At 40.3% G+C, this 14,295-nt stretch overlaps 1 protein-coding gene across 1 annotated transcript in view; it reads left to right on the forward strand.

Annotated features, from left to right (window-relative positions):
* Nucleotides 1-24: 24 nt before the first annotated feature.
* nbas (NBAS subunit of NRZ tethering complex) overlaps nt 25-14,295 on the forward strand; it is a 144,782-nt gene continuing 130,511 nt past the window's right edge. Inside the window, exons 1-9 of the mRNA XM_058612749.1 lie at nt 25-271; nt 550-601; nt 908-944; nt 2,266-2,343; nt 3,055-3,102; nt 4,290-4,333; nt 8,347-8,480; nt 10,054-10,187; nt 13,813-13,911. Coding sequence (XP_058468732.1) covers nt 179-271; nt 550-601; nt 908-944; nt 2,266-2,343; nt 3,055-3,102; nt 4,290-4,333; nt 8,347-8,480; nt 10,054-10,187; nt 13,813-13,911 — 719 coding nt within the window. The 5' untranslated portion in view covers nt 25-178. The remainder of the gene's footprint in view (nt 272-549; nt 602-907; nt 945-2,265; nt 2,344-3,054; nt 3,103-4,289; nt 4,334-8,346; nt 8,481-10,053; nt 10,188-13,812; nt 13,912-14,295) is intronic.

Consider the following 14,295-nt stretch of genomic DNA (forward strand, 5'->3'; position numbering starts at 1 on the left):
TTGTGTGTCTATATGGTATATACTATTTTATACAATATCATCGCAATACATTTTTACAAACTTAAGACGTCAATACAGATTGTTCTTATGGGCTATGTGCGTTTCCCAAAAGCGGTTTCCTCATATATATTGTCCCGTGTGGGTCGCCGTAGATCGTTGACAACTAGTTCAAGTAAACATGGCTGAAGAATCTCTGATTGACAGCGAAGAGGAACATATTTTGTATGACTTACTTGTTATTACCGAATGGCCGCCAGAGACGGACACTCAGGTTAGTCAGACTTCTGTTTTTTGACAATTGTCAACTGGCTGTGCAGAACGTGTGTTGACCGTTAAAGTGAAAATGTCCACTGAAACTCGAATACAGTAGTTGAGTTGTGTTAGCGGCACAAAGCCACGTAGCACAAACATATCAACTATTAGTTTACCTCTGTCTATTTCACTCGAAATGTATTGCCAGCACATATTAGTAATTAACCATCCCCAACTTGCTAAGTGTGGGAAAGAGACGAGTGATGAGCTCACCTGTCACTTTTTCAACATTTGCAGCTGCGAGGCAGCAAAGAACACAACACTTCTCTTGTTGCAAAAGCTGTAACAGGTAAGTTTTGTACCTTTACCTTTCAGTACATTTTCTATGCACACACGAGGAACTACATCATCATACTTACGTGTTTAACACCTGACAGTGGCCACGACCATTTCCAAACTGATCCAATCACCTGTAGGTCCATCACACAATCTATGTTTGCAGCTTGTATGTTTAGACTACTGGTTTCGTCCTCCAGAATAATGTTTACCACTGTAACAATTAGGTTATGTATTATACAAGGAGCTACAAAATGAGACAATATCACACATTTTGTGTTATTCTATATGCTAACTGGATATGATGAATTTCTTATAGGGCCGTTCCGCTTAATTCTGCACTACTTGTGGTACAGGTAAGTTCATTATCATGATGCTGTTTTCAGGGGTGCACTGGCTTTAAGCATATAAGAGATTTAATAAACACATGAGATGGCTATAAAGACAGGTACATTTTAAATTCTCCTCAGATGAGGCTGAACATGTAGCTTTGGGTCCCCCTGGTGGCTTGGAGGCATATAGCAAGAAACAGATAAACATTGGAGAAACTTGAGCACAACTTACAATGCTATTTTAATTATCTATCCTTTGCTTGCGTAAGTGTTATGTGTGTTATACAATATAAGAACTAGGAACGTCTGCTACATAAAAAAATGATCAAAATAGCAACATAATCTTTAGAACAGATTATTATTTGAATAAGTGGTCAAACAGATCACAGTCACCACAGGCATGAGCTCTGAGTGGCAAAGGTGGATGTAGTGTAATTGTTAGCCTCTAGGGGCAGTATGTATATGTTTATAAATCACATCATATATAATAATATATATAAGACATAATCTCTGCAATGAGTACAAATTAAGAACTCGTCTGGAGTTACTGAAGAATTAATGCAAAGATATTGATGATGTTTTCCCCTTTTATTATTCCACAGTGGATGTTGGTTTGTGCCTATTGAAGGGATTTTGTAATTATAATCATATTTTAAGCTTTGTCGTTAAAAAGCTGAGATTTTGTTTTTAGGCCAGTGAAATATAGATACATGGGAGGGCCTGCTCTTCATGTAGGGGGTTAACCAAAGGACATTAAAATGCCACAATTCTTAATCATTAAAAATGTCTTTATCAATGTTATGTTTAAATTCTTTTGATAGAGTGCCCACTGCCCTACATGCTAGTCACTAAAGGGGAAAGAACACCATGCACCACTACATTACTATTTATAACTTTTTGCAACAGATTAAATATTACTGAACTGTGACAGCAGCTCTACCTCCTTTACCGAACTCCATTTCCTATAAGATATACTGCACCAATGTCTCACTGGAAAAAATCTATGCACTTCTCCGTATTTTACCATTAGCATGAATCCTGAAGAACTGACCTTGTCGCTCTTCACAGTATTTGATTTACTATGGTAACAGATGGTTGGATGGGCCTGCAGTGGACTGTGTAAGGCCTGCTTATCCTCTCAGCAGGTGGTTGGCTGGAACCATCAATAACCTTGTTAAATATTTTAGAACTCCTCTAGCTATGCTTGTTTATCAGCCCTTCTTCTGGATGAATGAAGACGACTTAAGAGTTTTATTTCGATATAACCGAGAGAGAGAAGGCAGGCGGACCACACAAGCTGTGATACTAGAAGGAGAAAAACCTAATTTTTTTGTTTTAATCTCAGCCCGTCCAGCTCTACTCTGCCTCTGGGTCTGGTCCGCCTGGCAAACAAGCAGATCAACTGGCATGTGGTGCTTGCAAGGTGCAACACACACACACGCACACACACACACACACGTTTGCCTCATAGACATAATGCATTCCCTAACTCTAAAACCAGGTCTTAACTGTCAAAAAGCCCTTCAAAGATGTGAGGACCAGCCAAAATGTACTCACTTTTCCTTTACTTTTTCGGTCCTCACAAAGCTACAAATACTAGAACACACAGATCAATACCTGAGTGTGTACTACCTTATTGCTTGACACCTCTCCTGGTTTCCTCTCCCCTTGCGTTGCTCCCTCAATCTTAATTGTTCTTATTTGAACGGACAAACCACGTAGAGAACAGGTGGTCATTTAATTGTCTATACAGTGGATTCAGCCATGTAGTACGGCGTTAAGTATGGTGAGTTACACCCTTGTATCTCCCCTTAAATCCCTCTGAACCTTTGTTTGTTAAGTGCTTTTACTTATTATTATTAATATTACTTTATACATCCTGGTGTGCATTGTGCTGCCACACACACACACACACTTTCTTTCAAACCTTGTCGCAGCTAATAGTGACAATGTTTTATCACCGTTACTCACCTCTAATCTTTATTTCTGCTCTCACTGGCATTTAATATTGTTGACAATGACATTTGTTTGCCTGTTTTTCCCCCCATTTGCTCCTCTCACCGTCTGCTCGGTTGTGCGCCCTCTCATTTATTTCTCTTGTTTATTCCGTGCTGTTCTCTTGATTTCTCCACAGTAATGGCAAACTCTTGGCGGTGGTTCAGGACCAGTGTGTGGAGATTAGGTAATTATTGAACGCCATCCTTCTCTGTGGGATAGTCGGTGTGCATGCAGAAGTGCTACAGTCTCAGGCTCTGTCCAGAAAGTCATGTGTTTTTTTTTTTAACACGTTAAGACCTAGTAAAAATGTGTACAGTGTTGATTTGATACTTCAGGAGACATAACACTAAAGCTAACACTATGAAAATCTCTAAAATGTTTCAGTATTTGTTTGTGTGTGTGTGTGTGAGAGAGAGAGAGGGAGCGACAGAATAAGCACACACCAATGGGTTTGTGCTCATTCAAGTGGTTGTAATTATTTTCAGACATGTATCAATTTCCCTCTTACACAGAGAAAATATTCTCACGCAGCAGTTTGCTCTATTGACACAGTATAATCGTGTAAATGGAGCAAAATTGAAATGAGAGTCAATGGCAATGAACATGGTATACGGTGCAAATGCAGTGGCTGCAAACTGCTGTGTTTAGGCCCTTTTACTTTTAGCACACTTAATTATCTTGAGAATTAATCTTCACTTCATTTTATATTTATGGAGAATTGCAGTTTTTGCCCATTGCTCTACACACAATAACCCATTAAGACCGTGAAGTGGGGAAAAAAGGCTACTCATTTTCCGAAGCCACTGTATTTGTTGCGGTCCAGAAGCTTAATAGAGACAAATTTGTTTATATTTAGTCCTGATTGAAGATTCTTTTCCTTTTGCCCTCATGTAATTTGAAGTCATTTACATGCACATAAAGCTATGTATGTCTTTGTTGTTCACTGAAATCAGGGCAGTTTTTTGGGTGGCCTGCTTTAATTGAGTGCAATTGCTTGTTCCTCTATTCTCTGCACTTGTTATTGTGTGTTTCTCTCGAAAACTTTGTTTACACGACTGTTTTTTAATCACAGTGTTTTATGGCCTTGTTTCAAGGCATAAGTTGGAGTGACTGAGTGCTAACAGAGCTCAGTGGATAAGGCCTTGAGCTGACTTAAGAGTCTGTCCAAACACTGGCCACTCTGCAGCCCTTGTCTCTTTGATCCATCGAGCTACTTCAGTTGGCAGGCTATCAGTGGCTCTTATAACCCACCTTATACCAGGACATATGAGGCTACGCCTGTGTGCACTTGTTGCCTTTTGTTGTGTGATAGCCTTGTAACGCTACCGTGGTTTTCACTTTTTTTTCTTTTTGTGTGCGTTTGCTCCTCAGGTCTGTGAGAGATGACTTTGGCTCTGTCATTGGGAAGTGCCAGGGTAAGCCCCTCCCCATTGTTCCGTCAAACAAACAGTTCACAGTTAATGACAGGAGCATCCTCCCATGCAACTCAAATCACTTTAATAAACCCATGTGCTTTATACAGAAAATGCAGAAAATACTTGTGCCTTTTATGTAGTACATGTACATCTGTCTTTTTAAGTAATCTAAAGAAATGAATGTGTGTCCTTGCACTGTACATTCATGCTCATTTTTAAACTGAAATACACAATTAATATATTGCAAAGGCTGCAGTTTACACATACATGTTGTGATTTATATCTTTAGCTTAAGTAGTTAAATACTCTCAAGGTTCAAAGTGATTATTATTATTATTTATTAAACAACAGCAGTGGAAACACCACACTTTACTGTAACCACACCATCACAAATAACATTGATTTTCCAGCAGAACAATGAGATTTTCCGTCTGTTTGTCGTGCGTCTCAGCAGGTGTAATCTACAGCCATATGGTAACAACATGTACTCGTACAAAACAGGGTGACTTGGATCAGGAAAAAAAACAAAACCTCAAGCTTTCTGCACACACTGAGCCTTGTACAGGAGGGGAAGGTCGTTCAATGTGCTGCCTGCCTGAAGTTGTCTTGCACACATTGGAGATGCTAAATAGCTTGATTTGTTAAAGGCAGATAAAAACAGAGGGTGAGGACTTGGAAGGTGTCATGTGGTCATTCTCATTTGAGTGAATATTGAACTTAACCTTGACCTAAATTTTGCAGTAACATTATTCACTACAATATGGTGCAAAATGATTTGATGCTTTGCTCCAATATCATGGATGAAATCTGTGTTAATATTACCATTGTACAATAAACACTGAATACTTTTTGCTTGATAGAAGAGAAAATGATTAACAAATGACAATATTTCAGTCAGTAGTATTGCGTTTGGTCTCAGACACCCTCACATAGAATAAGATAATCAAAGGCTCCAGGCCACATTCGACTGCCTTGCAGGTTTTAATTAGCTTTTTTGTTTGTCCAACCATGTGAGTGTGTCTGGGCACGTTTGACCGTGATTGCACACATCTACTACTAACTCTTGTGTTTGTTTGAAACAGAAATATCACTCGTTGTGGCAAATTTGTTTGTGTCAGTGTGAGTGCAACAGCAACATTTCTCGTGCCGTCACACAGGCTCAATCTGCTTGATAAAAAAATAATAATAATTGCCCCGATTGTTTGACTGGAAATGAAACTGATTTGGTTTTAATTGCTCTGAATGAGGTCCAAATGTGTGTTTTTTATCCAAGTTAATTGACTTTAAGCTGCACTATTCAAAATGTCTGCGTTAGTGACTGAATAAATCCCTTTGCTTGATGGGAAGAAGGACATTCATAGAGGTGGATCCACAGAGTATGATCAGCTGACTGGAGATTCCCACAAGTCTGTGAAGAATTTATTGATCTGTTGTTTTGATTTTACAATCTACATCATTACTGCTTTGGTAGCAAAAAACAAGTGAAGATAGTGAAGCATTTAGCAACTGAAGATCCAGGACTTGGTGACCAAAGAAGAGCAATTATAGGACTTGCATTCATTAGGTGGCTGGAAATATGGCTCTATATTAATGCGAATTATTAAATTATCAATATAAATCAAATATATATCAATTTAAATCCACTTTTTAGGGATTTTATCCACAATAATTCATCGACAATACGTATTGCACTCCAATTTTCATCAATATCAATTCATTTTTTTCCGTGAAGTGAGTGGTGTTTTGTCCAGAAACCAAAAATAAGTGGTTTCATCAAAATCACACTTTAGTTATCTGACATTTTTCGTGGTAGTTTTTTGAAATTGACTAATTTGACTCATTTTTTAATTTGTTTTTCACTCTCTTTTGAATATGACAGGTAGTAGTGGCACCATAGAAAAACAAACAAACAAACTAAAAAACACTGGCAGATGGTGGTACAGTTCCGTAACCTGGAGGTTCAACATGACAAATAAACATTTTGAAGAAGCTATAGTCCACATGTATTGAACAGTGTCAAACTGAAACACACCCAAACGACCCCCCAGCAGTTTGCTCTCTGAATTTCTGTTTTGTATTCACATTTTCTGCACATACAGCCTCAAACACACCATAAAAACATTTTAAGTGCTTAGTAAAAAGCCCAGAATGGAATTCTCCACCCTTTCCCTTCTTCTGTGTCCTCTCATCTTTTATTTTTTGTTCTTATTTTCATCATCTCTCACAGCTATTCTCTCTCTTTTTTCTCTCTCACTATACTATATTTGTTCTGCTCTGGGTAGCCGTCATTATGGGTCGTTGTTTTAATGGTTCATAGTGTGGATAACAGTAGCCTCTGGGCCTGTGTAAACCTCAGCCTCCCTCCCCCTTTTTCATTCCATTTCATCTCTCTCTTCTTTATGTTACTTTTACTTCATTTCATTTCATGGAGATTTGTCGTAATGGATTTTGTGGTGATCCTGCCTTTTAATGGTATTTGCTTTTAATGGAGGAGCGTGTGTGTGTGTGCGTGTGTGCGTGCGTGTGTCTGTGTATCACTCTCTGTCTCTTTGTCGCTCTCTCCCGCCTCGCTCCCCGTTTGCTCCTGTGTGCAGTGGAGTTGTCTCCCACCCCCGTACATAATTCATAAGTGTTGAGCTCAGATAAAGGCGTCTTTCGTTAGAAGGCATATATTTGACGGTCATCTGGTGTATCTTCCGCCCCCACCGTCACTTAGGGGAGGACAAAACGACCCAAAAACTGGACAGTAGAATCCAATTTTCGAACTCCCTCGAAAAAGCCATCTGGAAATGTCTCTCACTCACAGACGAACATAGTGTATACAATACATAATGGAGGGGGGGTGAGATAACAAGGGAGGAAGTGTGAGGAAAAGATTGGAGCGAAGGAACATGAGGAGAGGAGATGCTTGAAACCTATGGCTGTCTTAATGGCTCCATGTTCTTCGTCCTCCTCTTCAGCAGAAAGAGTCTCAAAGGTGTGTTAAATTGCCCTCTTCCTGAGGTGCTCTCTGATTTCTTCAGCTTTAAAATTTGGGGGAGCTATTATTTCTCTCAGTGGGTGCTGGATTCATTGTTTCTCTCTCTCACTCCCTCCCGCTCTGTGTCTGTCTTGCCTCCCACTTCTTCCTTTTGTTCTTCATTTAAAATTCTAGTCATACAATATCCGACGCCTCCATTCGTTTGCGGTATTGCCCACCAGGGGTTGTAGCAGCTTTCCTTGGCTAAGAATTTTAATACAATTTATGCCAGTCACATTGTAATTTGATAACAAATAAACAAAAATGCAAAAAAAAAACAAAACAACACTGTTGCTTATCAGATACAGCGTCTGCAGCGTCGGCATATTTTGTTTTCCTCATAAAAATAAATAAGCCTGTGTTAGGGCTAGTTGCAAGAATACTTTACTTAGCATACATGCAAAGATCGTAATACTTTAAAATGCAATTCCATGTGTCATAAAATAATTAGGTATTCAAAACAGACCCGGGATCAAAGAGCTGTCGGAGTGTTCCAGCTCTTCGATCACAGAGAAGTATGACAGCAGAGCCTTGAAAAAGTGCCAGCAGGCAGGGGTGTGCTTCATCACAGAGATATGGTTACACTCACAGCACTGCTGAGCCAGCAGATTGGTGAAACAGTAGCCTACACTTCAATAAAAGCTGGATTTATGATCTCGCTTCTCCTCCCCCTTTTCTCTCGGCCTCACTCCTTCACCCCTTCTCTTGCATCTCAAGTGTGCGTGTGAAAGTGTGTGTGTGCACGAGTCTGAAAGACAATTATTGAGATGTATTACTCCACAGCTTTCCTTCATAGATGAATTGGATAGGTCCTTAGATATGCTGCTGATGTATGGCATTAGCTTTATCCCCCCTGTCCCCATCTATTTTCATTATATCATCGCATACTACAGAAATCCAGGGATTATTCTTTGAGAGGTCTGGTTTAACAGGCAATCCTTGGCTCGTCTTAATACCGTGGCGTTCCCTCTCCTTTTTCTTTTCTCTGTTACAGTGCCAAAGGACCCGAACCCGCAGTGGCGGAGAGTGGCATGGAGCCACGACTGCACCCTGCTGGCCTACGCTGATAGCACTGGCACCGTGCGTGTTTTCGACCTCATGGGCAGTGAACTTTTTGTCATCCCACCGGTAACCGTGCACCAGTCTTTGCTCTTTCACATTTTAGGGAATACTTTGTCCCTTCAGCCAATTTTTGTTTCTTGTGCATGCAATACTGTCACTGTAAGTGGAAACCTAACATTAATTTGGCCTCCTTTCCATGTTCTACTGATTTACTTTTTTACTTTTGAATTTCAGTGTGTGACAATTGGTGACATCTAATGTTGATACCGCAGGTGGTAACAAACGGCGGACTCCTCTGCTGAACCCTCTCTTTTTCAAGCACGTCAAGGAACTATGGTGGCCCTCATGTACCAAAACAAATGTCTTTCAAATGTGAAATACACTCTATTCTGGCTGCTGTAGACAGTTGGCACCTCCATAAAACAAGGCCATTGCCTAAAGTACATATACAAGGCTTTTCATTTAAAGTGATTATACACTGATACAAACAAAGAAAATCAGTTAAATTTTGCCAGTTTACCCTCCCTAAATGTTACACCATGGACTTTTCGCTGCAAATCCTCCCTGGTTTGATGTCATTGAAAGGTTCTCTATTCTGTTGTATTGTTTTGTTTGTGTGAATGAAATCATTGGACAGAGGGTGGACGACTCTGCTGTGGGAGATGTGACTGTATTTGCAGTTTCTCAGTGACACAGTTATGGGGCTTCAGACATCCATAATCTCGCCTCCAGAGATAAGTTGGGCCATGCTCTGCTGTTGTGGCACAGATTTACTGGCCACTTTGAGCTGCCTGTCACCTCTGAAGAGAACCTCTCGTCGTCAGCCCCCCTCGGGGCTCTGTGTCTGTCTCTCCTGCTTTCAAATTCATTGTCTTGTTGCTTTTTCTTTTCTCCTCTTTACTCTTTGTGTCCCATTTCTATTTCTCTCCCCGTCTGTTTAATTTTTCACACACCTGCTGCTCCTCCACTCTTCCCCGGATCCTTTTTTCTGCATCTCACTCTTACATCTCCCAGTAGCTCTGTTCACCCTGCCATTTCAAGTCTGTCTCGCCTTTCCCTATTCACTGTAATGCCATCTGTGTGCCACATATTATAATACCTCCGTCATTCTCTCCCCCCTCCTCCATGCATCAGATAATATCAGGGCAGACACTCGTCCTTCTCCCCAGCCACACTCATATTTCGGAGTCTGTGATCCTCATTCCTTTAGTGCCACTCTACTTTGTTATGCATCTACAGTGTGTGTCTGTCTGCACACTTACATTGGCACGCCCCCCCCCCCACACTCTTCTGTTCTGTGTCTCTTGTTTGTCACCGTTAAGTGCTCACACTGGTGCTATTTTAGGAGATGATAAAAATTCCTGCTCTCCCACCTCCCTTGCTTTCTGTCACGTTCTCTTGTTTTCTCCTCCCTGTCCAATAATGTTCCTCTTTTTTCCCCGTCTGTTCCGTATTCTTTAAGAAATGTTGTTGGTGTGATCTATCTTTGTTGTTTCCTCTTGTAAAAACGCGGTGCGGGCACAGACTAATAAATATTGTAGAGTTTTCTCCGTTTCTTTTGATTTCCCCTGTCATTTGCATCAGCCGATTTCCGTACGGCTCCTGACTTTTCTTTTTTCGTCTCTCTATTTTGACCCAGGTATCGAGTTTTCCGGGGGATCTCAGCTGTGCGGTGGCAGGTCTGATCTTCTTGGAGTCAACAGCCAGTTCTCAGTGGTCAGCCGAGCTGCTTGTTATCACATATGGGGGTACTCTCAAGAGTTATCTCGTCAGGTGAGAGACAAAAAACTACTGATTCACCTATTAGTGGTATTAATGTTCTCAAAGCATCTCTTTATGACTCTCTCGTGACATTAAAGGAAAAGTATACGGTAGTAGGTTCCTGATCCTCCTCTATGTCCCAAGTATGGATAAACACATTGTACTTAAGCTTATTACAAACAAACACTCATAATCTTTGTTCTATTTAGTGGACACACTCATTAAACATTCACAGCACTGGCATAAAGTGTAAATGGCCCCTTGGATTTAATAACTGGTGGAAGCTCCTTTGGCAGCACTAACGTGAAATAAGTACTCCCTGTATCTGTGGACCCGACGTGCTTAGTACTATACATATGATGTCTGATAGGAACGGCCCTCAAGGTCATTCTGCTGCGTCTTGTGGTGGATTGATGCTTTGGCTCCGACTTGGCTACTTCAAAAGCAGGTTTTCTTTGTTCAGAGTCATTCTGTAGTAGATTTACGTTGATGTTCAGGGTCATCGTCCTGCTCCATCACCCATCTTCTTCACCCTGACACCGTCCAATAAATGACTTACTAGATAAATGTGGGAGTTCAGTTTCCGCTTCATAATGACGAGGTGCCCAGGTCGGAGGCAGCAGCGCAGCCCCCAAATCATGATGCTTTTTCTTGCTACACTTTGCCATTTTTATGTTGGTATGCAGGGCCCCTGCAAAGTGCTACATGTTCTTTTCTATATAGGTGACATTTGTGTGATCACTGCTTAAAAAAATCAGTAACACTTTGGATTAGGGAACACATATTCACTATTAACCAGATGCTCACTAACATGCATAAATAGCACACTAGCGCTTTATTAGTAATTATTAAGCACGTATTAACACCTTATTCTACATAATCTTATTCTACCTCTATTACGACATGAATTAAGATTTTTCCTGATTAAGGTGTTAATACGTGCTTAATAATTACTAATAAAGGTCTGGTATGCATGTTAGTAAGCACCTAGTTAATGGTGAATATGTGTTCCCTAAAGTGTTACCAAAAAATCTACCAAAAATGGAGATTCAAAAGGTACTCTTTTTTTATTAAGTTCAAATATTAATACTGTTTTAATTGTAGATTGATGAATAGTGATATTACCCAGCAAGCAAACCCTTCTAAACTACATTCAGTGATCATTCAGTCATGTTCACACCTATATCAACCACTTGCATCAAATCATCCAGTTTAAACAACGACTCAAGAGTTTTCTGGTCTCTGAAACTAATCTCTGAAACTAATGCTGGCCACGTCTCAGTTTAAACGACCTCAGCCTTCGGTAGTTGTGTTGGAAGTGGCACTAATTTGCGGAGTTCCACTTTACAACTGGCATTTATCGCTTAAACTGACCAAATACTCTACTCCTGAAACTACTGTGTATGAAACTTCAGCTTGAGCTGAAAAAGCTGCCGCTTCAATCATTAACAATTCAACCGCTTTCATGTTTTACTCTTCACAGTTCTTCTTGTGGCGCTTATATTCACACTGACAATTCTACTGCCTACAGGGCTCGAAATTAAAATGACTACTTCAAAGGCTATGAGCTACTGTACTTGAACTCATTTAAGCTACTTTTAGCTGTTACTGTACACATGTCAAGTGACGCTTCTCGATGCCTCAGCTTCTGTTTGTGGTTCAGAATAAACTGCGTCTCAGATGCAAACAATGGAAGGACATTTTGCGCCGTCGTCACAGTGAAGCGTTTTACGAAATGTCGCCTCTTCGCGTTTCCTTGATATTCACCCTCACTTTTGAGCTTCAAAGCTTGAAACACTTAAAACACTGATCATCAACTTCTCTTAGTAAAAGTAATTCAATTGCCGCTTCGAATATAAATGTGATGTTCGTTTGTGATTCCACTCACATTTTGAAGATGGGGCAGAAAGAACAATTTGGAGCTGCTCTATTATTGTCTAATTTACATGCATGTGCTGTTTAATCTAACCTTTTATAGCACCATCCAATAGGTGGACTTTGATGATGTATTTGTTTGTATGTAAACAATACAGGGACTGGCATCTGTCTCTGAAAACCAATGCTACTACTTATTCAGAGACACATTTTTAATATTTGACATTTGGTTTTGTGTGTATGTGTGTGTGTGTGTGTGTGCTTTCCTCATGGGTGCCCACACTTTCCCCTTTTTTCCCATTTAACATTATTTAACAGGGCATTATTTCAGAGATTTCCCATTTCATTTTGTATGATTATGGCAGTCATACCAAGCCTGGGTGCACTGACACTCCAAGACACCGGATGAGATTGTGCGTGTGTGCTGAATCTCGATCAGGTGACACCCTGCACCCCATGAGTTTTGCTTCAGTTCTACAGACAAGAGAGGAAAATGTTGATTTATTTTTCTATTACAGGCAGATAAATGGTGTTAGCTGTCTGCTGTGTGTGTGTGTGTGTGTGTGTGTGTTATGTCTTTACGGCACATACACACTGACCTTGTCAGGACCAGTAGTCCTCATGGAGACCAAAATCTGGTCCTGGTGAGGCAGAACCTCATTGCTGAGGATCTGGTTTACTTGAGGGCTAAGATTTTAATTGTGGTTATGTTACATTTAGGGTAAGGCATTGACTGGTTATGGTTACGTATAGGGGTAAGGTTTTGTTGAGGCTGTCCAAATGAATTGAAGCCAATGCAGTGTCCTAAGAAGACTAGCTGCCCTGTGTGTGCGTGTGTGCCTGTACTCATATGCATGTCTCTCCATGGTTCACACATTTAGTTTAAAAAAGGTCATTGCTGTGACCTTTGGGAATTAATATGGTTAGTGTTGGTGTTAAAATTGGGGTTTTGCTTAGGGTTGCCATTCAGACTGTGGTTAGATAAAATGGTTAAGTTTGGGGTAGGAGCTTGTTTTATTGTGTTTATCCCAATCTGCTGTTGGCTTCTGACAGCTGTGGACCCCACAAGGGTAAAAGGGCTAAGGAATACATATTGCAAAGGATGGGTCCTCACAGATATAGCTTCACAAGTGTGGTGTGTGTTTGTGTGTGTGTGTGTGAGAGGGGGAGAGGAGGTAATTAAGATGTGGGAGACATTTGCACCAGATTTACTCTGAAAATGCTGGCTTGTTTTTCAAGGTTCATTTTCACTATGGAGCTTATCCTGCTCTTCTTTTTCATGTGACTGCATTCCAATATTGTCGCTCAAACATGTCGAATTACAATTTCGGAATTATAGCTGAGCCTTGACAGTAAATCATCTCTCTCATTCTCCTGCCTGTGCGACGCGTCTGTACGTATGGACAAATGTGAACTATGGGGACCTTGTAAATCTTTCAGTGTGTTTTCTTTTCTTACAGCGATTTCTCTTCCCTTTCTCTCCATACAGTTTACATTGCAAGGAGACATTTCCCCAGTGAGACATCTCACAAATTACACATCTACTCTAGTACAAATCTAATTTAGATTGCCCACTTAAATTTAAAGAATACATTTAGCCGTGCCTCATTTTAATTGCAGCTCAAACTGAAACGGCTCTGTCATCATATGCGACATCTCCGTTGCACCATTAACATCTCTCCGCAATGTCAATGTTTTAGATTGTTTTTGTGCCAGAGTTCACTCATTGTTGACTTGTCACGTGACTTTCCCCTTCTCTCAGTGTGGGAACCAATCAGAACTTCCAGGAAAACCACAGCTTCAGTTTCTCTGCCCACTACTCGAGTGGCATCACCTCGGCTGTTTACCACCCTGTCCACCGGTAAGAGAGTTGTTATCAACAAATTCTAACACCACATCAGTCTGGAGTGTTTGCAGAATATAGTTGAAACTTATGAATATTTTGGAAAATTACCATTTAGTCTGCATTAAAATATTAATGTTAATGCAATTTATTGGCTGAAGCGTTCACTTGAAACCCTCATACATTTTATTTTCCCTGGTTGCCACAGTCCAAACCTACTTCTCACTTCTTGGGTGGTGTTTCAAGAAGTTTATTTTTCATATTCAGACATCTTATGTTTACATACATATATGTATATATACACGGTCTTTGAATTCATTATAGGCTTAAACCCATTATTGATGATGCATTTAATATATTTGAGGAATTTGTCTGTCTCTTGGTATCTATGGGCTTAAAGAA

The sequence above is a fragment of the Solea solea genome, chromosome 17 (assembly GCF_958295425.1).
Source record: "Solea solea chromosome 17, fSolSol10.1, whole genome shotgun sequence".
Lineage (NCBI taxonomy): Eukaryota > Metazoa > Chordata > Actinopteri > Pleuronectiformes > Soleidae > Solea > Solea solea.